A 27046-nucleotide genomic window follows, 5' to 3' on the forward strand; every position below is an offset into this window, starting at 1 on the left:
ATTAGCTTGAGGTATTTCGATGTAGTGTGAAGATAACAGTGGCACAATGTGCTTGCACAGATAAAATGAGGCATACACGCGTCCAAGTCTTTTTACAGAAATGCACCGTGAGCACGGTTCCTGTTTAACTTGCAAAATTTTATGCTGCCTTTTACTGATACCTTCTACAGATTATGTTGTAACAGTGCAGAAAGTGATTTTTTTTAGACATAAAATATAGTTATACTTCGAACTGCCTTATCACTTGCCTGTTTCGACTTTACGTACAGTAACTAGGTAAAACTTTAACAAGTGTTTAGCTATATGATTTAACCTCATGGATTATGCCCATCGTGGCAGCAGAATTATTTGTCAGCAGAATTTCTTTCCACAGCCCCCTCTTATCAGAAGACAGCCGCTATTACTAAGCTAAATTGGTATGTGAAACCATATGGTGTTTTGGAGCTGCTTGGTTACTGTGGAGGATAAATAGCTCCTGACCCTAAACAGAATCTTTTTAAGAAAAAAAAAAAAAAGCAGTGTCCCTATGCCTTATAAGGCGTGGGCAGGCTTACTCCAGTGCTGAAGAAGGGGCGGTAACGGGTTCATGCTGCTGAGTTTTCTCCGGCAGCGGTCGCAGGCGACTGAAGAAGTTGAGCTGAAATTTGCCAACGCTTCGTCCCCGGCGCTTAAGAGCAAAACTCCGTGAAGAGAGGAGGCATCAGGTGAAATTAAAAAAAAAAAACACACCACCACTTGATCATGGGAAAATCAGGTGAGCAAATGCCTTCGTGCAGTTGGCTGTGTATTTTTACAATATCCGTGCCTGGGTTTGTGCTCGGAAAGCATCGCTGAAGCGTTAGTGGCTTTCCTCGGAGAAAGCTGCATTCATTTGTGCATGGAACAGCCGGGGAGGAGCTTTCTCTCCGACACAGGGTTAGGTTAAAAAAGCAAGAAAACGACCCCCCATCCCAGCCTGCACAATGCAGAGGTAGTTGTATTTTGTATACAGTTTACATGTAACTGATAGTATGAAATAATTATAAGCCCTATAGCTTTAAAATTATCTTGTGTCTAGCTGTCTGACAAAACTTCCTTGCCTTGCAGAGAGGCAGCAGGATGCTTTGGGGTGGGGGGGTGGGGTGGGGAAGCTTTTTATCACCCCTCCTTTCGGGAGGATTTAGATGTAAGATTTGGTTACCGTTTAACTGAGGATAGCTTTGCTCAGCTCCTAAGTCTCTCCCCAGCTGTGCAGATATTTGTGAAGCCTCTCCCTGCCGCTGGCTGTGTTGTTGGTCCTTTCCCCACTGCCACTGGCTGTCTGTGTGCCCTGCTCTGACAGTCTCGGCTGGGGGAGACTCCTCTGAAGCTGCCAAGAAGCCGGAGAGCTTAATAAGGAGAACTCGTACCCAGGGCTTTCTGCATCTTTGCCCTGTTAAGAGTATGAGCAAAAATCTGCCGATCTTCTGAAACAGCTGTGAAACTGGGTGGGGGGTTATTTTTGTTATTGTGGTTAGGATGTGATTTCTGTGACAAATCAGAGCCTGGCGGCATATTGTCTGTCTGTCCTGTGCGTAAACAGCGTGTATAGGACACGCTCAGCAAAACCTGGTGCTTGATTCACTCAAAACCATAGGCCTCTTCCAGAGAAACTTGAGGGAAATCTGTGTGCGGGTAACATTTTACCGGGCCTCAGCATGGGTGTGTTGAGGTTTTTTCCTTTTTCTTTTTTTTAAAGGTCAGCATCCTAGATGAGATCAGAGCTGTCACTACTGAGGGATGCAAAAATGTTAATTGGGCAAAAGCAGTAGAAATATTCCAGTGTGCACCTCCCAGTCCCAAAATGATGAAATCTCCTCTTAAGATATGCACAGTCTCCGTTTGCAAATTGCTAATACGGTAACAAGGCAATTACTGTCTTTGTTATTTCCTGCACATTTATTACTGCACATTAGTTGTTCGTTCCACACTTAAGAGCAATGACAGACCAGAAACTCCTTTTGCCAAGGCTTGGGTAGTGTTTGCATCCCTCAGTAGTTATACAAATAGACCTTGAGATCTAAGTACGTGTTAAAAATGTTTTGTCACTTGTGTCATACTTTTCAAATAAATGGTAAACTGGTTCCAGGTTACTGTCTTTGAGCTGCATGCAGTATTTTTAGATGAATCATAAAACTGAGATACTGCCCTGACAATTGGTTTATTGACTAAAACCATCTGCCCTTTCCAGTGCATTGAAGTCTTTAAATTCCTGTCTGAGATCATTCAGTGTGGTTTGCCTTTGAATGGGGGAGAGCAGCTATTTTAGAGAGTACCGCTTCCTCTGTGTTTTGTGTAAAATACCTCATGTTCCTGCTGTAGCCCTCTTGAGGACATGATGCGGGCAGGTTTCTCTATGCTAGGATGTGTCACAGGTTGAGATCTGTCACCTGGAAACAGAGTGCTCACTCCTCTCCTGGGTCAGAAAGATTAAGACAGAGATTACCCGAAGGCATAAATTTAAGGATTCCCTAATTCATGTACGACGGGGCCACTATTTTAGAATAAATATCTTCAGAGCAGTTTCTTTAACTTTTTATCTTTGGTAAATTTATCTTCAGGCCTAAGTATCCCCAGGCAAAGAAATCCCACTGTTGAAAATCTCAGTTCTTTGATAAAAGCTCCCTAGTAATGTGTTGTTCCTAGCTGTTGGATTACATTTGAAGCAGTGTGCCTTGCAAGGATCACAGCTAGAGACTTAGCATTGGGTTTGCTTCATGGAATAGAGCTGAGTGTTGGAAGACATCGGTACCTCTGACTCAGCTTTCTTCCTTGGAAGCTGCTGGCTGCTGAAACCAAATCCGTACTGAAACTCCCTCGTCAGGTTTAGAAAAATGCCTCCCATGGCCCTAACACCTGCACATATTTAAGCCCAACACAGAGACCCCTCTGCCCTCCCCCTGGGCTTCTGTTTCCAGACAGCAGTTGGATGAGCGGGTGATACAGGCTCCCCTCCCTACAGAGCCTGAACCAAAAACGACTGGGGTGAGTATTTTCTGCAGGAAATGAGGCGAGGGTGAGCTGGCTGCTCTCTGGTGCCCTGTTGCTCAGCCAACCATGTTTCGGCTGGGGTCTGACCCCCTGCAGCTGCGGGCAGCCCTGGCCCCAGAGGGGATATCCGCGCCGGCAGCTGCAGGCGATGCTGGGGGAAGCAGCTGGCTGCCAGCTTCACTCCTCCGCTCCAGAGCACTGGGGGGTTTCTGCTGCAGGGTGGGTGTCTCCAAAAAGGCTGGGATGACGGCGGAAAAAGGCTGCTAGAAGTCTCACTTCTTCCACTTTCCCGCTCACTCCCTAAAAACCAGGTGGGGCTGACGGCAGGGGAATCGCCCTGCGACTTCTGGCTAGTGGGTCCAGATGCTATCAGGCAAAGGCAAGGACAGGCTCAGTAAATATTGGCTATCTTTTTACAGTGTTGTGTTTTCTTTTCTTTTCTTTTCTTTTTTTCCCCTTCTACAAACATGGGTGGGATTCCAGAGAAAGAGCTGGGAGTTACCCACTGTGCTGCTTGTTGAGTCAGTACAAAAATAAAGGTCAAGAAAGGGCTTTGACAACAAGAAAAAAGACAGAAACCAAACTCTGTGCAGTTTTCCGTGCTGTTTTTAATCTTCCTTAGAAGCATGTGCTGGTTTTAACTCTTAAGGTGCACCTTTGGAGCACAGTAAAAAGGACTGTTGTGTTTTCTGCAGAGCAAGTTACGTCTTCAGCTGATCTGAAGTGCAAATTTGTGCTTCAGGATCTTGGTAGGAGACAGCCGTAGCAGGTTGTAATAGAAGTACAACCATATTCGAGAACTGACCCATTTCCTTTCTGAGAAATGCAATACTCGCAAGCTGCCAAAATGACAATTCATTTCGTGCTGTCTGGTTTTGCAGGACTGGTGGGGAGAGCGGAAATTAATGAGTCTAAACTGCGAGCAACTGAGCATTCGTGTTTGGTAACAGTGGGGCATTTGCAGAACTAACCCTTAATACAATGTGCTGGCTGTTTCTCCTTGCACCAGAACTGAACTGGGGGCGTGGTGGGAAAAGGGCCTTTCAAACATCAATGTAATTCAATTAAAACCCCCACATTTCTCCAGTTTTAGTGTGTAGAAGACACTGATTACTTAGTTCAAGTTCAATACATGGCAAATAGAGAAAATCTGCCAGGATGTCATCAGGCTTTGGCAAAGAGTATTCTGGGCCCAATTTTTACCTGTCTGTTGAACCATGAGGGTTTCGGCGGGGGCGAGGAGGAGAATGCAGCAGCCATCCCATGCCAAGAGTGGTTACTCCTGTTGGCTGTGAGATTAGTAGCCTTAGCTCCTCACGCTCAAGGCAGATAAATACCAAAACAAGTATGAAGGGCTCACAAAGAATAAGGTGGAATGTGATGGTCTTCAGTAACCAAGATGCCTACCAAGGGTTCCCATGCCATAGAGCTGCACATCAAAACCCATCTGCTCTCCTTTCTGAATCTTCCAAGAAATCTTTGTCAAAAAAAAAAAAATAGGCAGGAAGAAAGCTTGTATTACTGGAATTCAGTAAAAATATTCAAACCCTTAGTTTTCTATCAGTGCAGTTGACAGTATTTGTCTTGTCTAGATTTGAATTTGCTGCTCTATGTGCAAGAACAAAAAGTATGAGAAAATGAGTCTCTTGATTCTAGCTGCTTTGTTGTTTACATTACATATCTCAACAGACCAGAAGGCTATTTCAGATCGCTGTTTTGGTCGGGGCCGCGTTATTCTCTGAAAGATTAGCTAGAACATATCTAGGTTATGTTTTTACAGGCAGATGTAAGCAAGTTCTGGCCAGTCTTTGAAGGTCTGAACAGCAGCTCTGCCAGAGCTGGGCTGGGTGGCCCTGCAGAGGGGAGCGAGGTGAGGCCAGGCGGGTGGCCAACAGCTCTGCTCCAGAACTGGCTACCGTGCAAGCAGGTATGAGGGGATGGTAGTAGTCTGGGGTGTTGTGGAAGAAGATGATATGGGCCTGTTTAAGGCCACCACAAACATTATTTAATATCATTTAATGTTGACTGAACTGACTTACTAGAGTGAATCTCTGCTTTGAACAGAAATCATGCCTGGTCTCAGCTTTAAGCGTGATCGTTGCAGCGCTGCATGAAATGGTAAGTTAACTATCCTTCCCAAGCTTTGCTATGCCACCATTGTAGGTGTGGTGTTCGGGAGCCATCTTCTAACACAGATTGTGAGGGCTGTCCCCACATACACACCTGTGTGTCACAAAGCTGAAATGTGGTCGCATGTGTTGCTGAAGTCTCCATGCCCTGTTGTAAATGTAAATACGGGGGACAGAGGGACTGTTTTCCATGAAGCAGCTCTGATGATGGTTTGTGATAGGCAGATGTTAAGAATTCACTGAATATGTGCTTAATTATACCCTATGTGTTTCTTTGTCACACTTGTAAATTCTGTGGGCCATTGGCATGTGCTGGGCACTTAATAAGTGATCCTCAAAAAGTGATTTGGGGTGAACTGTGGAAGGGTATAACCTGTTATTGAATTTTCCCTTATGAAGACCTATTACTAAAACAGACCTCTCAGCTTAGAATCACAGAATGGTTGAGTTGGGAAGGGACCTGTGGACATCATCTGGTCCAACACCCCTACTTAGGCAGGGCCACCTAGAGCTGGTTGCCCAGGACTGTGTCCAGATGGCTTCTGAATATCTCCAAGGATGGAGACTCCACAACCTCTCTGGGCAATCTGTGCCAGTGCTCTGTTGCCCTAACAATGAAAAAGTGTTTCCTGATGCTCAAACTTTGATAGTTCTTCTATAGCTTCTACAGCTCCACTGTATGAGGACTTAGACCATGAGGAGTATACTCCCCTGAACTGTCCCCATGGCAGGTCACAGGAGATGTTCATGACACAACGTTGTAGGTGTGGTACTGGCTTTCTGGAGAAATGCAAAGGACCGGAATCCCTGGGTGTGGGCATGCATGTACATTCCTTGCGCATACTCCAGTGTCTTTTTTTCTTTGGCTCCCAAGCACTGGGCCAGTGTGCAAGCAACAGGATCTGCAGAAGGAACATCGAAATCAAAGAGGTTTAATGATTTTGGCATTTAGGTGGAATTTTACCTTCCAGGGGGAGGTGTAGGGGCAATATGCCTATTTGATGCCTTGAATATATTATATTCAGACTGGATATAAGGAATACATTTTTTTATGATGAGGGTGGTGAAACACTGGACCAGGTTGCCCAGAGAGGTTGTAGATGCCCCATCACTGGAAACATTCAAGGTCAGGTTGGACGGGGCTCTGAGCAACCTGATCTAGTTAAAGATGTGCCTGCTCATTGCAGGGAGGTTGGACTGGATGACCTTTAAAGGTCCCTTCAACCCAAACCATTCTATGATTCTATGAAATAAAGACTATGTTTTTCAAGATTTCGAGTTATGAGAACTGGGGTTTAGCCTGTTGTGCAGAAGGATGAGAATGAGATGATGTAATTGATAATAAATATGGGTAAAGAAAGCTTCCTGTGTCTCCTGCCTGGTCTGGGCTACTGGATAGGTGAGTTTACGCATCGGTGATCAGAAGAAATGTGTATGGCTGTATTTCCATGCCTCAGGGAGGTGCATAAATAAACATACTTTGAGCATTGCCCCAGCTAGCTTGGATGTCCTTGGCAGAAAAGCAAGGTGGGAGGGTATTGGAGCCAATGAGATGAAAGCTAGTTCAGGTATGACTACCCCAATATAAAATGGCAGAGCATATCCCAGGAGAAGTGGGATAGTTCTTCTACCTTTCTTCTTCTTCTTTGCAAAATTCTTCACTTTGCAAAGACACTGGTTGGCACCACACAGCTAACAGTGCTTTGTAAAATGAACTTGGCACTGGATACCAACGAGGTTCTCTGTATTGCTGCCCATCCACAGAGCACAAGAATGTGCAGCATCCAAAATATAAATAAGTGACCAGCAAAAATTACTTGTTAGACATGCAAATGACTAACAGAGGACTTAGAAGAGCTCTTATTTGCTAAAGAGTGTAGTATCATGCCGCTATTGTGCAAACACTGTTTAAGGTAGAATCACAACCTAATAGCTGAAGCTCAGGTTTGATGGTAGGGACGTTCTGATTTCTGGTGTTATTCATTAGTGAATACAATTGCATCTTATTTTCTTCATAAATCACTGTAATTAGAAACTCTAAGCAGATACGATGTTGGGGTGGGAGGAAGAGAAGAAATTGAGAAGATTGCTTTACGTTCTCCTGCGTAGTGTCGTCAGTTCTACCACACAGAGGTTGCATGGGGCTTTGTATTTTGAGATGTATGTATGTACCCTAGGAATTGTGTGGCAATTAGATTTAAGAATACAAGGCCTTACTAATGAGAGGGTCTCCTTAACCTTTTTGAAAGGGTTAACAGCTTACACATTAACTGTCTGCCAGGGTTGTCTGTGTGGGTGTGTGGCATGATTACTATATTTAGTTGTCCTCCATGGCAGATTAGCAATAAAAATAATAATTTTGATTGTCCTTCCTGCAAAGCCAACATTGGCTTCTCTAGATACGATCAGCAGTCAGTTCCAGCCTTATGCAAGATGACCACTCCGTGATACGACAGGCTTGTTGGTCTGATTGTTTGGAGGAGAGAGGGGCTGCAAGCAAAAGACTTCTCCCCCCACCGCTGCCCTCAGTGAAAGATCTTGGTTCTGTCAGTGCTCAAGACTGCTGATTAGCGTTGCCTTTTTTTTTTTTTTAAATGCTTATATCACAGAAGGCTCTGCTGCCTCTCAGAGCCATGCAGTTTCCAGTTTACCAGGTGTTGCTTTTTAATCAGGGCAGTCAATTGCCTCACAGTTTATAAAAGGCCTTAAGTGAGGAAGTAATCAACACTGTCTATTACAGCCAGAATAGGATTTGCAATCAAATAGTGACATGACTAATGTCATCGAAACATTATTACACCGGCGGCTTCATATTCTCAGGCAATATGCCTGAAATAGGGTATGGGGGAAAACGTGTTACGTCACATGGCACAGGTAATGCAAGGTTATTAAGTCGCCAGTTTGCTGTAGAGGAAACCCAGATAATAAAATGAGTGGGAAATTTGTCCATCAGAGTCAATAACCTCAAACATCTCAGTGTTGTCCTGAAGCTCACCCCAGCGATAAGCGGGTATGTAAGAAAATTTCAGGCAAAACTGAATACAGAAACTCCTCCCTGAAGAAGGATCTCCTGAGCTGAAAGGAAAGCTATTTTGAGCAGCCTGATAACCACAAGAAAGTTCCAGGAAACTACTCCCATTCGAACTCGTGTCTAATTATAACCCCCAATTCCTTTCATGCCTTTAAGCAATACTTTCTCTTCTAACTTTTAGTAGGGTCATAGGATAATTCAGGTTGGAAAAGAAATAGTCTACCAATGATTATGATATGTCCCACAAATGCCTACTGTATGGGATGGAGGTGTTACCCCTTTATTGAATTCTTGGTTCAAAGTTGCAAAAGAAGACAAAGAAACCCCACACAGGATATAAGGCTTTCTGAATATAGTATCATTTTATCTTCCCTTCCCTCCAGGATGTATACGTGATTTCATTTCTTTTCTATGTTTCCAAGCAATCAGCCAGTTTTGTTAAAGAGTACAGGGGAGTTTAGCACTGAAGGAAGTCAGTTTTTATGGCTGGAAGTGATTCCTGAATTGGAGTGTCAGATCCATGTTCACAAATGACATATTTAGGAATAGCATTAATGATCAGTCTTTGGAGATGTTACTGTCAAATACATGGTGAAAGAAACACGAAATATTCCCTCCTTGTGGCACAGCAGAGGCCACCTAGTATAAGCCTATTCCTGGACTATAGATGTCTTCAAACCAAAGTGCAGAGTCAAAATGCAGTTGAGGCATAACTGCCCTCTTAACATTTCTCATATCAGTGAAATACTCATCACTTCTCCATTGAAGGAACGTTATTCTCAGAGTGTGGAAGATTCAGCTGGGGCTAGTTTCCAGGGTATTACATTTCAGGAGAGGATAAAGATTATTACTAACATAATTAAAAAAATATTAATAATAGATATGTCAGGTCTCTTAGAAAGGTCTAGATGAAAATGTGGTCATTAGAAGCTGGGATGTCTTTTACTCAACAATTTTGTTTGTTTCCAATCTGTTAATATACTTGAGAAGTTTCTCGAAATAGAGGTATCTTCAGTAAAGGTCTTCTTGATGTAATTACTTTGCAGTTCCCTAATGCCTCCAGTGAATTTTTTCACAAAGCTGTTGTGTACATTAACAGTTGTATTTGCTGTGTTCTCATTCCACACCCCATTGCTGCTATCAGAGTAGGGTAAAGCAATTCTGCAGCGTCCAGGGAGACTGAAGGGATTTCACAGAATTACAGAATCACAGAATCACAGAATCATAGAACAGTTGGGGTTGGAAGGGACCTCTGGAGATCATCTAGTCCAACCCCCCTGCTAAAGTACGTTCACCTACAGCAGGTATTTTCAGTATTAAAGCAGAGCTATACTCAGTGTTTAAACAGGTACCCGGTTACCTTATTACGTATTTTCTGTCCACTTTGCATTTGTGTCCTCTCCATGTATTCTGGCACTTGGCTTCTTTCTGCCTGGGTATCTAATGTTCCTCTCTCTGTTCTGGGCAGGAAAGAATGTGGAAGGAACATGCAGTGTCCTGGGTAGTACGAGTCACATTGCCAAGGCTGTTGATGTCAGGTTTTTGTGTTTACCTCTTTCCAAAGGGGGGGTCCTTTGAAGCGTGTTTTGTAGCTTTCTTCAGATATGTTGCACTCCCATTACATGAGCACATCTCTAATTATTTATTTTGGGGCAGAACTGAAAGGTGCAGTCACTGTCTGCACTTACCTGTAATGCACACATTGGGTGAAGAGTTGAGGCCTATGTCATGGTTCAAAGAGGGATTGAGACAAATGTAATGGTACACGTCTGTGTAGGATTCTACATGAGGTCCATTTCTTGTTGATTACATTATATGTTAATTATCTGAAGGCTAAACAGAAATAATTAGTGTGTATGGAAAGTACAAAATTGCCAGTGAAGATTTGTCCATAAACAATAGGACAGAGAACACTGAGAAGACAATGATACTTCTAGAAATTGATACTGTGCTCTTTCTTGAATCACTGGGGTGGATACTTAGTCATAAAAAAAGTATGTCTTTTTTGCTAGTCAGGTGTATGCCTGGTATAATGTGTGTCCTGAGTGGTGACTTAAGGGCTGCCCACAGCATTTCTGTTGTGTAGATACTGGGTGGAGAGGTTTCATGTTTGTTTTTTGTGGAATATTTTACTGTTACTCTTTCTGCATATCATCTTGCAGCTCTGCAAGACCAGTGGAGTAGGTCCAGTTGACGGCTGCAAAGATGATGCAGAGCAGCGAGTATTTTGGAAGGCATGTTCAGATAACTTGCTTCTTTTTTGATGTCCAAACTAAGGGAAGAACAGAGCAGGAGAAGACAGGGTTCAAAGAAGAGGCAGGAAAGATTCAGGCATGAATCACAGAATCACAGAATGGTCAGGGTTGGAAGGGACCTCTGGAGATCATCTGGTCCAACCCCCCTGCCACAGCAGGGTCACCTACAGCAGGTTGCACAGGACAGCATCCAGGCAGGTTTTGAATGTCTCCAGTGTGGGAGACTCCACAACCTCTCTAGGCAGCCTGTTCCAGTGCTCTGCCACCCTCAAAATAAAGAAGTTCCTCCTCATGAAGAGTTCTTCACTTGAGAACGACTGACTAGATTGGCACTGTTTAGAGACACTAAGAGAATGGAGAAACAGAATACTCAGGAAAAAAATCTGATGGGATAACGCAGCCTAGATACCTCTGCTCACTTTTCCACAGTCGCACAAAGCTGATGAATAAAACTGAAAGTCCAAAAACATAACAACTGTAATGTGTGCTCTGTACCACATTATAGCCTGGGAATTCATTGTTATGTGCAGTCATTATCTTAGCCAATGTTCCAGAAGAATCTAAAATAGGGGTAAATAATTGAATATTGAGAAGCAAACAACGATATCTAATGCCTTTAATTGTTTTACTTATTAAGCTGTGTAATGATTCATGACCAAAACTAACTTCCTGGCAGTAGGAAATAATTTTTTCTAGCAGTTTAAGCAGGCTACATGAAGGGAAAAAAGTACGTCTCCAAAGCTGTTTGGGAAGCTGTTCCCATTTGGGTGGGAGCCTGAAAACTCCCATTAACTCTCACTTTTAATGGCTGGCTTCTCAGCATATGGAACATTGGTAAAATGGAAAAACTTAACGTGTCTTCCAAAACAAATCTGAAATAGATTTGGCAGTTGGGCGTCCCTCTCCTCACATCAGCATGCATGGGAGAAGGGGGGGGGGAGGGGCGGTTAGCACATGAGCTTGAGTCACAGTAGATAAGTGTTTCTATAGCAGCCACCTTTGAGGGAAGGGGAGGATGGAGGTTCTCTAGGGACAGCACAGCGGTGCCTGCCGTGGCTAGAAGAAATTTCAGTTTTGTCCCTCTCTTGTTGGTCTTTTTAAGTCAGAATCTTAGTACAGAACTGCATGGTGCAATACTTCTGTTAATGGATGGACTGACAATTGACAAAGTCTGTATTTCAGTTGACTTCATTTTTTTTTTTAGAATTTGAATTTGTTATTGTCATTGAGAGTAAATAATTTGACTAGAAACCCTCCCACTTGCAGGTCAGATTGTTTATCTACTATTTAATGCTGAGTGGATGAGATACTAAGTCTAGGTGATAACAGCCACAAGCCTTAAGATGGTCTTGTGCAGAAAAATGCAGCCTGGAGTGTGTGGTGCAACTTCCAAAGCCATGTATTTCAACTTCTTTGATTTGCAGACTGTCTTAAAACTTCCCTGCTGGGAGCATGGATCCCTGCATCGGTGAAGTTAAGTGAACAGGCTGTAGCCTTGCTTTCCTCAGTAACTTCCGAGACATGCCTTAGAAATGGGTCATGACCTCTCATGATGCAGCAGATTTAGGACTCTGGCCTGATAGAACCAGTGAGCTCTGAGCAATGGTACTAAGAGTGATGGGACAGGTTTGTTAGCAAAAAGGTGTGTGGGTGCTTAAATACCAGAGTAGAGGTGCCCGTTTTGTTTGATGATATGTAACTTGTGACACACAAAATCAAAGGAAAACCTAAGAGGAGGAAGGTGGTGGGCAGATCTCATCTCACTCAATAGGGTTCCTGTTGCTGAATTCTTAGCTGTCTCATGCCAACAATTTTATACCAAAAAAATCTAGCCTGAAAGCACATTGATGGAGACTATATTAGATACCTGTCCACAGTGATGCTTTGGTCTGGAAAAGGTCAACCCAACTGCAGTCTGTGTTCAAAAGGTTTAAGGTATTGCATGAAACAGGAACAGCTTTCTGTATGCATTAGATACAGAGATTACCTTAGGCTGCTGTGTTATCCTAAAGCTGTTGGGGAAACTGGAGAGAAGGCTGAGAACAGCTTAAAGCATGAGCGTGGGTTGGGTAGTCACCGTAGGAAAAAGTTACGAGAGCAGTATGTGCAAACTGACAGCTCTGCTGTGGGAAAACGCATCATTACAAACACCAGAATAGTGTACACACTAATAAAGGAGAGAATGATTGATTATAGTTCTTAGGATCAAGTAGTGAGAGGAAGTTGAGAAATCTGAGTTTAATAACAGGAAACACTTTCTAGTCATGAGGTCTATTTGGGTTTCAAAAGTGTCTCACAAGGAAAATTATGGTAGTCGTGCTAATTAGGATATTCAGAAATGAAGCTGATGAATCATTAATAACTGCAGAAACCTGTGTCACGGTAAAAGCAGAGTAAATACCCAAAGATGTCTTGGCCTGTTCAGAAGTTTCAGCAAGACAGAGAAAGTGAAAACTGTCTTTCTGTCTTGAGGATGCTATCCATACCTCTCTAACTGTCCCAATACCCTGTTTTCAGGTTCCAAATTTCTCTTAAAGCCGCAAATTCCACAGGGTGACCAATGACAGAGAATTTTTTTTTCCTCCAAATCTTGCGAAAAATCAGCAAAGTCATAAAAGGAGGTAGCATGAAATTGCCATGAAAGTGAAATGCACTGTGACTTGTTGCTTGTCCTCTGCCTTGCGCTGCTGAAAGTCCCAAGTTTACCAGGGTACAAACATGAGCTCTTTTAAAGCTTTGCAGTAACTTTGGAATTCAAATATTTGCCAAATACACTCTGCACAGGATAAAAAAAAAAAAAACATTCCCAGCAGCCATTTCTTTTCTTATCACTTGCTGTTTACGAACAATTACTTTTCTTGGAGCCAAATAAAGGTGCATTTTGAGATTTCTATGAATTTGTACTATATAATGAATAAAAAGAATGGTGCGTGTTTCAAAGTATTTGCATAGTTCTAAGCATTTTAGTATCTTTGTTTTCTTTAGGTGGTGTCTTGACTAATACAGAAAATTCTTGCATACAGTGAGAATAATTTACATTTTTAGTGCATCTCCTCAAAGGACCTATTTGTCGCTTACTCTGAGACTTTGCAATGGTGATGCAGTGCACTGATATCTTAAAATGAAAGTCAGTCAAACTAACCTTTAATCACCTTGCTATTCAGGAGAGGAATAAGGTTCACGTTTTTCTTCAACCTTTAGTGAGTGTGTACCATCCACGGGGAGTGTGTCTTACAGTTAGTTCCCGGATGGAAGGCATTAACGGTTCGTTCCATCCTGCTCCCAGGTAATGAAGGTTGTATGCTTCTGTTCTTCAGTCCAGCCTGTGCCAGCATCTTAGCTACAGGGTATGCTTTTTCTGAGTTCACTGGTGTCTGTGTTTGACAGACTTTTCCAATTTTTTTGTTGTGATTTCAGCTTCCAAACAATTTGCTGAAGAAGTCTTGAAAGCACACAATGACTACAGGAAGAAACATGGAGTCCCCCCATTAAAACTCTGCAAGAAGTTAAACAGAGGAGCCCAACAGTGAGTTCAGTCCTTTCTTTTCTCTCATGAGACTTGTGACACTTTTATCTATTAGGTTTGACTGTGCATACTGCAAAAATATTTGCCTTTTGACGTGCTGATATTCAATGAAGACTTACTAGGTGGAAAGTGAGGGACTCCACTCCTTGTGTCTCCCTACCCAACTCTTTTTGTCCCTCCTTTCTCCATCACATAGCACCAGCTGGTGACATGGGCACTTCCGTGGTCACAGTTGTATAAATCTTTCTTGCACCCTTTTCCAGATGTGGGCTGCATCTGTCTGCACTGGTGTGTCTTCTCTGCAGAGGGTAGTTGCCTAAAACATACTTCACCACCACCTCTGTCAGATGATGGATTGTCATCTGCAGGAGAATATCCACTGCTGCTGAAACAGTGGAGGAAATAACCTTTTTCATGGTAGGAGGTGATGGCTGGTCTAAGATCAATGGAATCAGAGGGAAGTAATTTCAGATCAAATTGTCTGTCTCCCTGCCCCAAAAGCAAAATCAGTATACGTTGTTCTCTACTCTGTCAGGAGGGACAAATCTTACCTCTTCTCCAGTGCTGAAGACTGCACAACTTCTTGTCAGTCAAATGTACAGCGGATCCATCTTCCTGCAGTGTGATTAAAGTCTTCCTTACAGAAATTTGAGTTCATTACTGCTTGTCCTCTTTGCCGTAGACATGACAACCAGATTATTTCCTTTCCCTTTACAGAAACCTTTTTCAAAGTAGATTTGAAAATCTTCAATTTTTCAGGCTGATCCTCACAGTACAAAGGAGATACCTCAAGGAGTAAATGCTGATTAAACGATTCAGAAAATAAATGTCTTTCCATAATAGCTGAATAGTGGCCAGTTTTATCCCGGCAGACATGAGATCTCATCTCCTGTTATGCTTTCTACCATAACTGCACAGACTTCTCCATGCTGGCTGGCGAGGAGCCAGAGAGGCTGTAGCCTTTCCAGAACCTGACTTACTGTCCCAGCATGGTGCTGTGCTGTCACACAGATGCACCAGCTCCTGCACTCTAGACCAGAGATCTGTGCCGGGTGTTGTGCTGTACAACACACCATGTGCGTGGCATGTGGACGTGCCCTCTGGCAGCAAGCAAAGGCTGATTCTGTCTTTATTTTTTCACGTTTTTTTTTTTTTTCTTGAGACACAATGGTAACTGGATACAGTATTTCTAAGAGATGGAATGCCAGTGATTCATCCACATACCTTTGTAATCTGCTGGGGTTTTCCTTCTGTTCTTCAAAGGGTTGTTTTGTTTCTGTTTTACATGGTGCCTCACAACGAGGAAGACATTTCATTGACTTGTCAATGACATTTGTGTCTCCAAAGTGCTACAGTTGGTTTGAACAAGTCAATTTGTATGAATAGTTCAGATTATTCTGTGAAATATGCATTGCTCCACATTTATCTCTAAGTGTGCTACTGCCCTTGCTGGCTATTTTTAGATCCTTCTGGAATTCCTTACAGTCCTCTCTGGTCTCAGCTGACTTTCCCCACTGTGATGAGCAACAATAGGAAACCTTTGTTTGGTTGCAGTCTGTAACTTAATTTTGAGAATTAAGACACATGTTCAGAGACTGGTGAGACTGGTTGATAGCAAGAAGCAGAAATGGTTTGATCTGGATAAAAGACATGAAATATAAGAAATCTCATATTTGTCAAGGCAGCTTTTACATAATCTTAAATTCAAAGAACTTCACCTTTTCTTTAGGTGTATCTGATATTTTTGTTGGTATATATTTGGTGTATCTCTGGGTGCTTTTCTGTCCTTCTCTATCTGTGTTGAAAATGGTCTGTTTCCTACTATTTTCAGTTCCAATAGTTGCGACAGGTTAGATGAACTGACTATTGGATCTCTGCTTTAGCATGAGATGAGTCACCCTCAGCAGGTGTCTGTTTATCTCTGACTGTAATGAAGCATAGGGTGATGATCTCAGATGCAGATCTCATGCTTTCAATTGCCTGAGCTAGAGTGAATTAATCACCCTTTGTCTCAAAACCTTGGCAACTTTATCCATGTGCAATGTGTAGTTTGTTCCAGTCTTGCCTCTTGCTTGGGATGTGGGAATCCTTGGAGAGAAAAATTACAGGATTGTAGTGATAAAGGGCCTGAAGGACCGTCTAGAGATCCTCTAGCTCAGGATCTAGCAGTCTGACAACTGACAGTTTTCATTATTTCTAAATTAATGGAGGTAGCTAAATACTTTTTTTGTTGTTGTTTTGGTGGAAGGATTAGGACAGAAGGAAATGAGAACCTAATGACTGAACTACTAGCTTGGGCCAAAATGTTCCAGTGGACAAATTTCCTGTCTCTGGCAGATGCCAGTAATTCATGATTAGGGAAGGAGTAGCAGGACGAAACAAATGCGGGGATGCTTCCCCCAATATCTTCTCCCAGAAATTACAGATTTCTCCTGGAAAATATGGTTTTCCTAAGCAGTAGGTTGTATCCTCATTTTTTGGTTTCTGATGTTTAATAAGCCATGAAGATTGCCCCGCCCATATACACACTGTAAATTTGTCTAGCTCTTTTTCAAACCCAGATGCGCTTTCATGTCTGCATCATCCTGTGGCGATGACTTCTGCTGCACAGTATGGAAAAAGTGCTTTATCTTACTTGACTTTTAAATCTACAACTTGATGATTCTATGCGTTACCTCCTATTTCTTGTGCCGTGAGAAATAACAAATTGTCTTTCCAATTTCACTGTCTCTGTACTGAAGCCTTTCCAATGTTGAATAAAGAGAATAATTGTTTTACACATGATGTTCTTCTTAACCCTATTGTTGTAAGACAATAAAATACATCCCACACTCTCACACATGTCAACTTCTATAGAAACAGTGCTGCTTATCCCTGTGTTGGTATACACAGTTGTTGCCTCAGATTTTCTGAGTGGTCCCCTTCTCCTCCATACTGTTGTCTGGCACATTGCTCTTGTTTTTTTACACTTGCTTTGGCTGAATCCTCATTTTGGTCTTTTTTTCCATCTCATCAAGAACATTTAAGTTACTCCCATGAGGGGCCTAGAAATGTCAGGAGGTGACACCTGTAGCAATTGCTGCAGGTACTTCCCTTTGCCCCCAGCAGCTGCAGCTAAGGATGGCCTGTGGATTTCCAGGTGCTGGGCAGAACATGGTGAGCAGAGAGCTGCCCTTTGATTTCTTCTAGAGCCTTCTTAGTGGTGACACAGGTGCTTATGAAAAACAAGGAAAATGGCCTCTAGTCCTTCCCTTTGCCTAACTCCTAGATCTACGTAAGCTTAAAGCATCCCTGACCTCAGGACTTTGCAGCTAAGTAACTTGGCTTAAACTGTCATCTTCCAGCAAAATTCCTTGCTTACATCTCCTCCTTTTCCTCCTGCTTTCCTTCCTCTCTGCTCACTGTGGCTGTGGTCCGTGACTCAGTGTGTGAATTCCTTTGGTAGGTATGCAGAAGAACTGGCTACCACGAGGGTCCTCAAACACAGCTCCGAGTCTGCTAATGGAAAATGTGGAGAAAACCTAGCATGGGCATCCTATGACCAACCAGGTAAGCTGTCTTCTCTTGTCTCACAGACACTGAATAAATGGCTGGTCTCATGTACTTTGGGCTCAGAGCATCTGGTTGCGAGAGTACTGGCGTTGCCTTTGCTTCCGAAATGCATCCATCCCAGCCCAGCACAGCCCAGCCCAGGCTCCGTGGGGACAGGATGGTCGTTTGCAGTCACCTATGTGTACTGAGAGCAAGGAGCACGTGTAGGCATGGAGAGGGTGAGGGACTGTGGTAGTGAGCTATGTCCCTTTGGAGGTAGGACTTGGCAGCTGGGCCGCTCCTTATGTCCCAGCTGTGCAGCTGTCTTGAATGCTACTTGTGTGCCCATGGGTGGAGAGAAGGAAGCCGTCAATGCCCCGTACTTCACCTTTATCCTTAGTTTGTCTCAGCCAAAGAGAGGGCTGATCACAGGCCAGCTGTGGTGAGGAAGGTGGAAAAAATGGCCAGTGCGTGCTACACAGCAGTTCCTGTTTGTGGGGGCAAAACCAGGGGGGGACACACACCAAAGTGACAGAGGCTAATGCATCAGACATCTAGTCTCCTGCTCTGACAGCAAACAGGCTTGGAGCCCTTTTCCATGCCTTCATTTTTGAAGAGAAAAATGCTCCGTGTATTTTCTGGTCATAAACGTAACACGTAACTGGCAGCCTTTGGTTTGGATGCCCGAGGAGCTGAATTTTGGCCAGGCTGACCGCCTGCGATGAGCCCTCAGTCGGCGCGATTTTCAGCAGGCTCTTCCCTCCTGCCTCCTCCAGCGGGCAGGGCTCATGCCTCAGCCTGCTGAGACAGCAGGTGGGGTGTATTAAAAGTCACCACTTGCTTTCTTTATTCCCGTCTACCCCTGGAAATTCCAGCACAGCCTCAGGGAAACCGAAGCTCATTTCTGCAGGCTGGAGGCCCGGTTTGAAGGAGCTGGAAATTTTAGGCAGCGCGTTTTAGACCCAGGGACACTGCTCGGTTCCTCTGCAAGTGCCAACTCTGGTCCCCAGTGGGTACTTTTTCATCTTGAAAAAGAAGCCCGGGGTGGAAAAATACAATTTGATCTACTCATATTTGGCATTCTGTCCATTGCAAGAGTCTGAGGCAAGGGTTCAGAGCAGCATGGGAAAACACAGATGTACGGCAAAGTTTGCATAGCGGCTATGACTCACTGCCTGAGCTTACTTCTTCTTTCTTGTCTGTGTTAATCGCCTGTGCTCCTTCTGCTGAGGTTAAAGTTACAGAATTCCCATATAGAGAGCTGGAAACAAAACACACAAATGCGTCCATAAATTACACAATGCCCATCTTTTTCTGGATGTCGTTTGTTGTCTTCAATGTACTGTTTCTATACGTAACTTGCCAGATTTGAGCAATTTTGTTGCTATTTTTTTTATCCACAGGATTTAATGTCTTGCTGAGAAAATTAAGCCACATCCTCTTTTGTTCTGTAAAACTCTTCTACATTTCCTATGTAGCAGGATCATTTTAAGTACCAGAATGAGAAAACTAGTTCTTCAAAGAAAGTTATTCTCTCGTCTGGCCTTAGTCTTCATCTCTGTGGAGCCGGTTCATTCTTCCTCTTTTTCTCATATAGTTCCCTTCAGATAGTTAATTTGTACCCTGCTCAATGAGGCTGAAATTTGTATTAAGGCATCCATTCAAGGGCTTAACAAAGGCAGGCAGTGTCTTACGGTTTCTTTCCCAGATAAAGCAAAACTCAATAAACTTCCAGCGTACTCTGTATTCTCTCTAAAAAAGTGATGCTGCTGTTTATTTTGGCTCTTACCGAGTTCCGTAATAAGTCCAGGAGATGTATTTCTTGTTTCGGAGAAGATTTAAGAGTTCAGCTATAAGAGCCTTCTGGTTTGACCCCTCTCCTGGTACAAGAATACCTTGAATTGTCTTCAGGATTTTAGAGTTGCATAGCCTAAAGCTGTTGCTGGAAATATGTTTATCCCTGTAATCCAAGAAATAGTTGACAGCTGCTTCCTCCCGCCAGTCCTGCAGGAACTGCTCTGTGGCAGACTTCTCTTTGTCTGTGTTCAAATAAGTGAGCTGTCATCTGCCACTAACGCGAGAGACCGCAGCCTGCCTTGGCAGCTGCAGTATGTCAGGCTTCTCAGGATGCCTCGTCTCATTTCTCACGTGGCGGAAGGCTGAAGGCGAGCACAAGCACTGGATGACTAAATTCTGGTTGGGAGGGCTGGTGGGGTGGTGAAGAATGCGCCCTGTTGCCTGTAAAAACACTGCGGCTTGTGAACTCTAGAGAGTTCCTAAGAGAAACTCACTGTATGTTGTCATCCAAATCCGTTCTGGGAGGAACCTGGGTCTGCCTACGGGTCGGGACTTGCGGGCAGAGCAGCTCAGACACCCTCTGCCGAAGTCCTGGAGGAGCACGCTCTGACTGAGAGCCCACCTTCATGTACCTCTTGCTGCCTAACACCAGGCTTATACAGGATTGTTGTATAAAATAAAGTATAATAAAATTAGGACTTGCACAAGGAATGCTGGAAGTAGAGGATTACTTCCCAAAACCATTAGTATGACTGCAACCTAGGTGGATATTTTACGTATGAGGTGGGTTTAAATCTACCTTTACCTTATTTGCCCTCAGACTGATCGAAGGAAAGTTGGGATAGCAAAAGGTAGAAAAATTCCGAGGTTTGGGGTACCTAATTTTTAAGTGGATCGCCATGGTGCTGCCCATCATCGCACAGAAATATGTTCTGTGTGATTTTATTAGAAAATTTTATTAGCAGTTTATTCAGTGGGATTACTTGAAGATTTAATGATTCTCTGGTATCAGGAGAAACAGTAAGGCTGGGCCAACAGAAATTAAATGTTAGGGAGAGCCAAATAGAGTAGTAGGGCTGTCACAGCTTTGTGCCCCCAGTAGTGAGGCTGAGAGTGTATTCCCAGGCTTGCACACACAAACACACATATACAGCATGTATATGCATATATGTGCCGGTGGCCACACAGATCAGCACAGTCAGATGCAGTCAGCATTCAAATGAACAGCACCAGTGGCCTCATCCTGTTCCCCTTTCTGGCTGATCACAGTGAAGTCCATTATTGGAATATATATATATAAAAAATAATATATACATATAAAAATATTTTTCCAGTAGTGGATTTTTTTTTTAAATATAAAATTTATGTTTTTATAACATAAAATAATATATTTTATGTATATATTTCAGTAATGGAAATAAAATTCCAGCATGGATTGCTGCTACAGCTGGGCTCAGACACTCAGTCTTGCCCAGTAGCTGCCCCTGCATCCCAGTCTCCCCATTGCTGGCACACGGACCTACAAACCCCCAAGGATGCATTTCCACTGCAGTTGCTGGTACAGCGCATCCCGCACACACACAGCTCCCTGGCCATCAGCCAGGACTCCCCTTGTCCCTGCGGTGGCCGTACACTCCTGTAGCCACTCCTCCCAGACCACTTCACCCACTCACCAGTTAGTCCAGCTTCCAGCCTGCACTTCGCTAGTGCTCACGTGCTCGTGCCTGTGTGGGTGCCCCATTGCTGGTACCGCAGGCACCCAGGTCCCTGCAACCCTTGGCACTTGTGCGTCCACACAGAACAGAGCTCCTCACTCAGGAGAATAATTAGAGGTGAAATTTAATGAGACAAAGGGACAACTGATGAGATGCCGGGCATGGCCAGGCAAGAGTGCTGACACCTGTTAACATGCAACGGCCCCTTTTTCTCTCTCTCTCTCTTTCAGAGAGTGGTATCAGCAGAAGAACTTTACACCAGGACCGTTACTCCTATGTATGGACTGACCCTGTATGGTCAGTCTTCTGACCATGTGAGGCAGCTGGAGCCACAGTCAGTGCAGCCATATTACAAGCTTTTAGCTTGGGTAAATAAAATAAAATCACTGCACTGATTCTGGACCTAGTCTTGGGCAGAACTATACTTGCATACTCATTCAAGGATTGTTTTATCAAGTTTTTGCACAATGTAGATATGTCCAGAGAGTCATGGTGCTTATGAAACTCATTAGAGCAAGATTCAGCCTGTTCCAAAATGAACATCTAGTAAGTCTAACCGAGCGGGTCATCAGTCGGTTATCACTAGGAGAAGGGAGGAGTCAAACTATGTTTCCATAGAGAAAGTGTTGAAACTGTGGATGTGGTTTACAGCAAAGCAAACAGGAAGGATATTTTTAAAAAAATAGCAATCCACTAATTGTTTCTGCAAGGGGAGCAACAGAAGAGAAGCTGCAGCGCTGACTGTAGGACAGATCTGTATGGTTTTTGATAGAAGTAAACTTCTATTGTTTCTGCTACGATCAGAAAAGAGGGGTGGGAGTGAAATTTCGTTTCTGTGTTCTTTTCTTCTGATTGAAATGCATTTTGAACAATAACCATCCCCTGTTTTGGGGGAGCTTTTTGGAGTGGGAGTTGTTTTCAATGAAACATTTGAATGCCAGGGAAATGGATGCCAAATATAATGGCATCACTTCTTCTGTCATAATTTGAAATGGAAATACTACGGCCAGTTCTCTGAACCAGCAAGTCTGAGGATGCAGCTTGCTGCTAAAGCAGGTGGGCTCAGTGCTCCGCTGACCCCTCTGCTGTTCTCTTTTGGGTTGTTTTCTCTAGGCCCCGGGGAGCCTGGGGGTCACTGGGCTCAAAACAGAGTTTTTCCTTAGTCCCCTGTGTATCAGCTGTCGCTTTCAACATTAGTTTGGTTTATGCCCCACCACCGCGTTTTTTACTGCTCCTCAAGGGGCAAAGAATCAGAAGAAAAGTATTTCAGAGGAAGGAGAGCGTGTTTAATCACCAGGTACCTACTTGTCTTCTCATGTGGTAATAACTTCCACGTAGGACCCCCCCACACATACCTCCTGTGGCATATGACGGATACAATTCATTCCCTTCACTTCCAGGACACTTCTTAAACATGATTTCAAGACACAGACTGTCAAAAGTTGCCTAGTCCTTTGGTCATCTTCTCTTTTGCTGGGAACAAGTCAGTCTTTAATTTCTCACAGCCTGTGATGCAATGACTCTTTTAATTCACGGAGGGTGACAGCAATGCCATATGATGATAACCTGATCCTGCACATGAAAAACGGAGCATAGCTGTCAGCTTCTAGGCTTTCACTGCCTGGCTGCAATAACTTGTAAGCTTTCATCCACAAAGGCTGGGAATTAACACATCATAGATTGTGTTACCTAACTATGCTCGTTGTCTTTCATTTACAGGATTGAGGTATTACCTGATGCCGTTGCCATTTCCCTTGAATTAAAGAGTTGCCAAATTTTTACATGATGGTATTCTTTAAATTAAAAAGAAAAATTATGAAGAGATACTGTGTTTGTTAAAACTTCCATGTGTCCTGCAATATTTCTATTATGGAGATCTTAAGTTCTTGTCACATGGAGCCTAGGTGCACTTCTTAGAGCTACAGTAGGCAGAGTGGGGATGACTCTCTTGAGCGACTCTCTATGCTTAATCACACTGCTGTGTTAATAGAGGGAATGAAGTGCTGGTAGCAGGAGGAGTGCAGTCCTACATCTGTAAAAATGCTATTTACCCAGTGTAGTCACTTAAGCACTTGGACACATAAATTATATGTGCTTCATAAGGTCTGATGTGTCCGCGGTCGCATTCTGTACTTCTTCTGTTCCACCAAGCTTGCCACAAACACATCTAAATCCTTCATAGCTTTGAAGTCTAGGGTGGGACAGGATGATTTGCTTGTTTTGGGTTTGGGCTTTTTTTTTTTTTTTACTATGTGCTTTTTCTTATCCCCTTGTATTGTATAAAGATTGCTCTTTGCACTTCTTTCAGTCTTCATTTTAGCTTTAGTGTGAATAACAGATGAACAAATATTTATTTGTGTTACAGACTTGAGCCATAAAACAGGTCTACAGGGTTTGTTGTTTGGCACAGGGAGAGCGGGGAAAGAAGGAACCTAGCGTTGTTCCTAAAACATTTACTTTGGGAAGCAAGAGAGGTTTTGCTACCTTTTTATGTAGAAAATGTAAAGTGCCTTTGCTAAGAGAGCACCATTCCTAACAAGCAGTGTGCCATAGATAAGTTCGTCATACTTTCAGTTCACAGACCTCTCAAGAGATGGCATTTCATTCAGTATTTTCTTTTCAGTGACAGCTCTGACAGCCAGCTTGCCAGGCTAACAACGCCATCCCTTTAGCAGACTGCCCTCGTAAGCAACTGAAGTTTAAAGAAGTTAATGCAGGGTCTGACTCCTAGAACAGTGCAAGTTTAAGACTTTTTGCTGCGAAATAGCAAAACATGAGTCATTGCTGAGCTGCAGCCAACAGTCCACCAGGGACCAGCCTTCTTCGTGATGGTAGGCTTAACACCATTGGCAGCTTGCTATGAAATCAACTGGCCTTGTGTTATGCTTCCTGGAATGCTAAGCAGAAATTTCATTATTGATGTAGCTCAGGGAAAAACCTGCCCCCTTCTCCCCCCACAGTGTTTGACACAAGAATTTCCTAACAACCAGCAACGGAAAAGAAGTAACATTTGACTTTTGAGTACATAGCATCTGCGAGTTCTGGTCTGAGCTCCTGCCCTCTGTGCTGCCTGTTCCACTGCATCCATTGCCAGTTGTCAGCATCTCCTCCCTTCTGTCAGGTTCCTTAACTGTTCAACAGAAAACAAAGAAGCATTATTTCTTTGGCAAACATCAACCTTAGAGACCCGCAGGCATACAATGCTACATCACTGGCTATACAGCTGTGGTCAGTGATGAGATAAGCCAGCGCTGGACACAAGGACTTCCACACAGCAGCAGCTCCTATGCATTCATATTTGAGGTATCTGACTTAGAGTGCCTCAAAATGGACATTCACAGTGGCTCAAATGCTAAGTAAGAACAACGAAAAATAAATAACACTCGCAAATTGGAAGTACCAAGTGCTGATGAGAATACAGAAAACTAGCAGATTTCAGAAGTGTCATTGTTCTTTGGTTTGCTTGGAGCTGTAAGGGGATATCTTCATACACCTGGATCCACAGGTGGGAGGCCTCTCTGTAGAAAAGGTCCCTGTGCCCCTTTGCTCAGAAAATCTGTCAAGGCTCACTTAAGTTTTTTCAAACATTTTCCAAGAGGCAGGACCTGGTGAAAGCTGTATGTAGAAGCCCAGTGACAGGAGCACTCCTCCAAGGTGCGGGAGATATGTCTTTACTGCCTTCCAGACTGAAAGTTACAGAAGGTTGTGGGCAGAAAAAAATGTAAACTCAATGTGTTAAATTGCCAGACAATTTATTTGAGGACTAAAGGGATTTCTGCCCCATCTCAATACAAGTGCCGTGCCACACAGACCTCTCTTGTCCGGAAGTTTCTTCTGACTTCAACGTTGTAAGGTTTTAACCACAGGTGAGAATTGGTGGGTGGTCCCGTTTCCTGATCTATTGGTGATAGTGTAGCGCTCTTCATCAGCTCTGTCCTACCAGGCGAGCACCTTGTTGCAGACGTCTTCCCTGAAGGGGATGAACTCTACCTGCTTCTACACTGTTTGGTGGGTCACCTGCCCGGGCTTTGAGCCAGGCTGTGCTGGCCACGCAGTCCCTGGCACTCCAGTGGAGGAACTGATGGACGGTGTTTGCGTCAAGTAGAACTCAAGTCATTGATGGAATTGGTGGCATGAAATGCTTAACAAAAAGCATCGGACTAATTAGTGACTGGGTAGCAACAGCTATTGCAAAACAAGAAATACTCGGTAAGTTACATGTGCTACCATGCAACCTACATTTCAAGACCTCTTTTCAGTAAAAAGACTGTTTTTCCACGTTTCTAGAAGTTCTCGCCAACTATTAACAGAAGATCTTGCTGTCCAGGCTATAAGTGAGCTATGCTTCTGTGTTTATGTCATGATTGCACAGCAGATTTCTTCTGTCTTTCAGGAAAGGACGTGGCTGACAGATGGTACAGTGAAATAAAAAATTACAGCTTTCAAAACCCAGGGTTTTCTTCTGGGACAGGTAAGTTCAGACTGGGCACTCTTTCTTCAACAACACAGCTTTTATTTTAAGAAATCGGCTAGCCAACTTCTTTTGGTATTTTTCAAAAACTACTTTTAAATCTTAGGGAAAAAAATAGTGGGAAAAAATACTAGAAGTTCCCCAATTTTTTATGTTAGAAACTGACAAAAGGGTAAACGGAAACTGAGAAATGAGGAAGTAAGCAACATTTGTGGGGTTTTTTAAAATATATTTTTCCTCTGACTCCAAAGTTTTGGAAAGGCAACTTATTTTTAAGATAAATTAATTTGTAGAAAATACTAAATTGGAATCATATAGGTGTCTTATTAAATGTTGTTGTTTACATTAACATGTGTCCTCTAGCAAGTTATATGACTCTTATCACAGAGATAACTTCAGCTATAATTCAGAGATCAGCCACAGGCTGTTGACGGCATATTGACAATCTGGTGTTGAATGAACGCAAGAACATTGTTCCTTGAATAATGCTCGAGCAAGAGATACGCCTGAGCTTGTTTCAGATGAAGAAAAATCATTATTTTCTCCCGTGGGGTTTGTCTATGCATAGACGGAACAACTGACAGAGTGGCACAGTGCAGGGGTGGTTGTAACAGCTAGGAAGAAGCAGCCACAAAACCAGTGTTATTTTGAACAGTTGCACGTGCAGACACATGGGGGAGTATGAGGTGGTCAAAGCAAATGAATAATAGTCACTCTCCGAACTGCTGTTCAGACTGCAGGGACTAAAGACCGTGATGCCTTTGTCGAATTTTATATTGGATATTCATCAAACTACTTCTTCATGACTCTCTTCCTTGGTATTCTTATTTGGATATAGGACATGGAAATGGGAACAGTAGTGTGGAACTAAATCAGATCAGGCTTTTTCAAGACAAAAGGCTAGATGTAGTTTTCTTTTTATGTCCTCAGTTTGTTCTCCTATTAAAGAAAGAAACAATTTGTACTGTTCTCCCCCCCACCCCCCAGTGTTAAAGGGAATGATATAGGTTTAGTACTTAAAATGAATGCATATGTTTATCTCTCTTTCTTCAGGTCACTTCACAGCAATGGTTTGGAAGAACACAAAAAAGATGGGAGTTGGAAAAGCATCTGCTAGTGATGGCTCTACGTTTGTGGTGGCTAGATATGATCCAGCTGGAAATGTAGTAAATCCAGGCTATTATGAAGAAAATGTCCTTCCTCCAAGAAAATAGCTACTTTTTCTTTTTTTATATAAAGGTAGTCTTATTGCTTAATGACAAGTGAACCTGGATTTGGACTGAACAGCGTTTGAAATGAAGTACGATTCACTGAAATTTCCTGTTCGATACTGCTGTTCACTTCTCATTATAGAGGAAGCAATTACATGTTGCTTGATTCGATCCGCACATTAGGTCCCTGTTGTTTCTGAGGGGGCCTCAGTTTATTTGAGGATGAGATATATGCAGCATTTCTGAAGGGTAAAATTTACAAGGTTTTTTTCTTTTTTTAATAGTTTGCATGAACTCTGTGTCAGCATGTGAGTAAGCACATGTTGGATGTCTTTTTTTAAACAAGCAAATTTATAGCTTTCTGTAAACTG

At 43.1% G+C, this 27046-nt stretch overlaps 1 protein-coding gene across 1 annotated transcript; it reads left to right on the forward strand.

Moving 5' to 3' along the window:
- The first annotated feature begins 741 nt into the window (after nt 1-741).
- GLIPR2 (GLI pathogenesis-related 2) lies at nt 742-27046 on the forward strand. Its single transcript, XM_009885907.1, has 5 exons — nt 742-754; nt 13842-13950; nt 17396-17499; nt 25387-25464; nt 26518-27046. Exons 1-5 carry the CDS (start codon nt 742-744, stop codon nt 26676-26678), a joined length of 465 nt encoding a protein of 154 aa, XP_009884209.1. The 3' UTR covers nt 26679-27046.

The sequence above is a fragment of the Charadrius vociferus genome, unplaced genomic scaffold (genome assembly GCF_000708025.1).
Source record: "Charadrius vociferus isolate BGI_N301 unplaced genomic scaffold, ASM70802v2 scaffold195, whole genome shotgun sequence".
Classification (NCBI taxonomy): Eukaryota; Metazoa; Chordata; class Aves; order Charadriiformes; family Charadriidae; genus Charadrius; species Charadrius vociferus.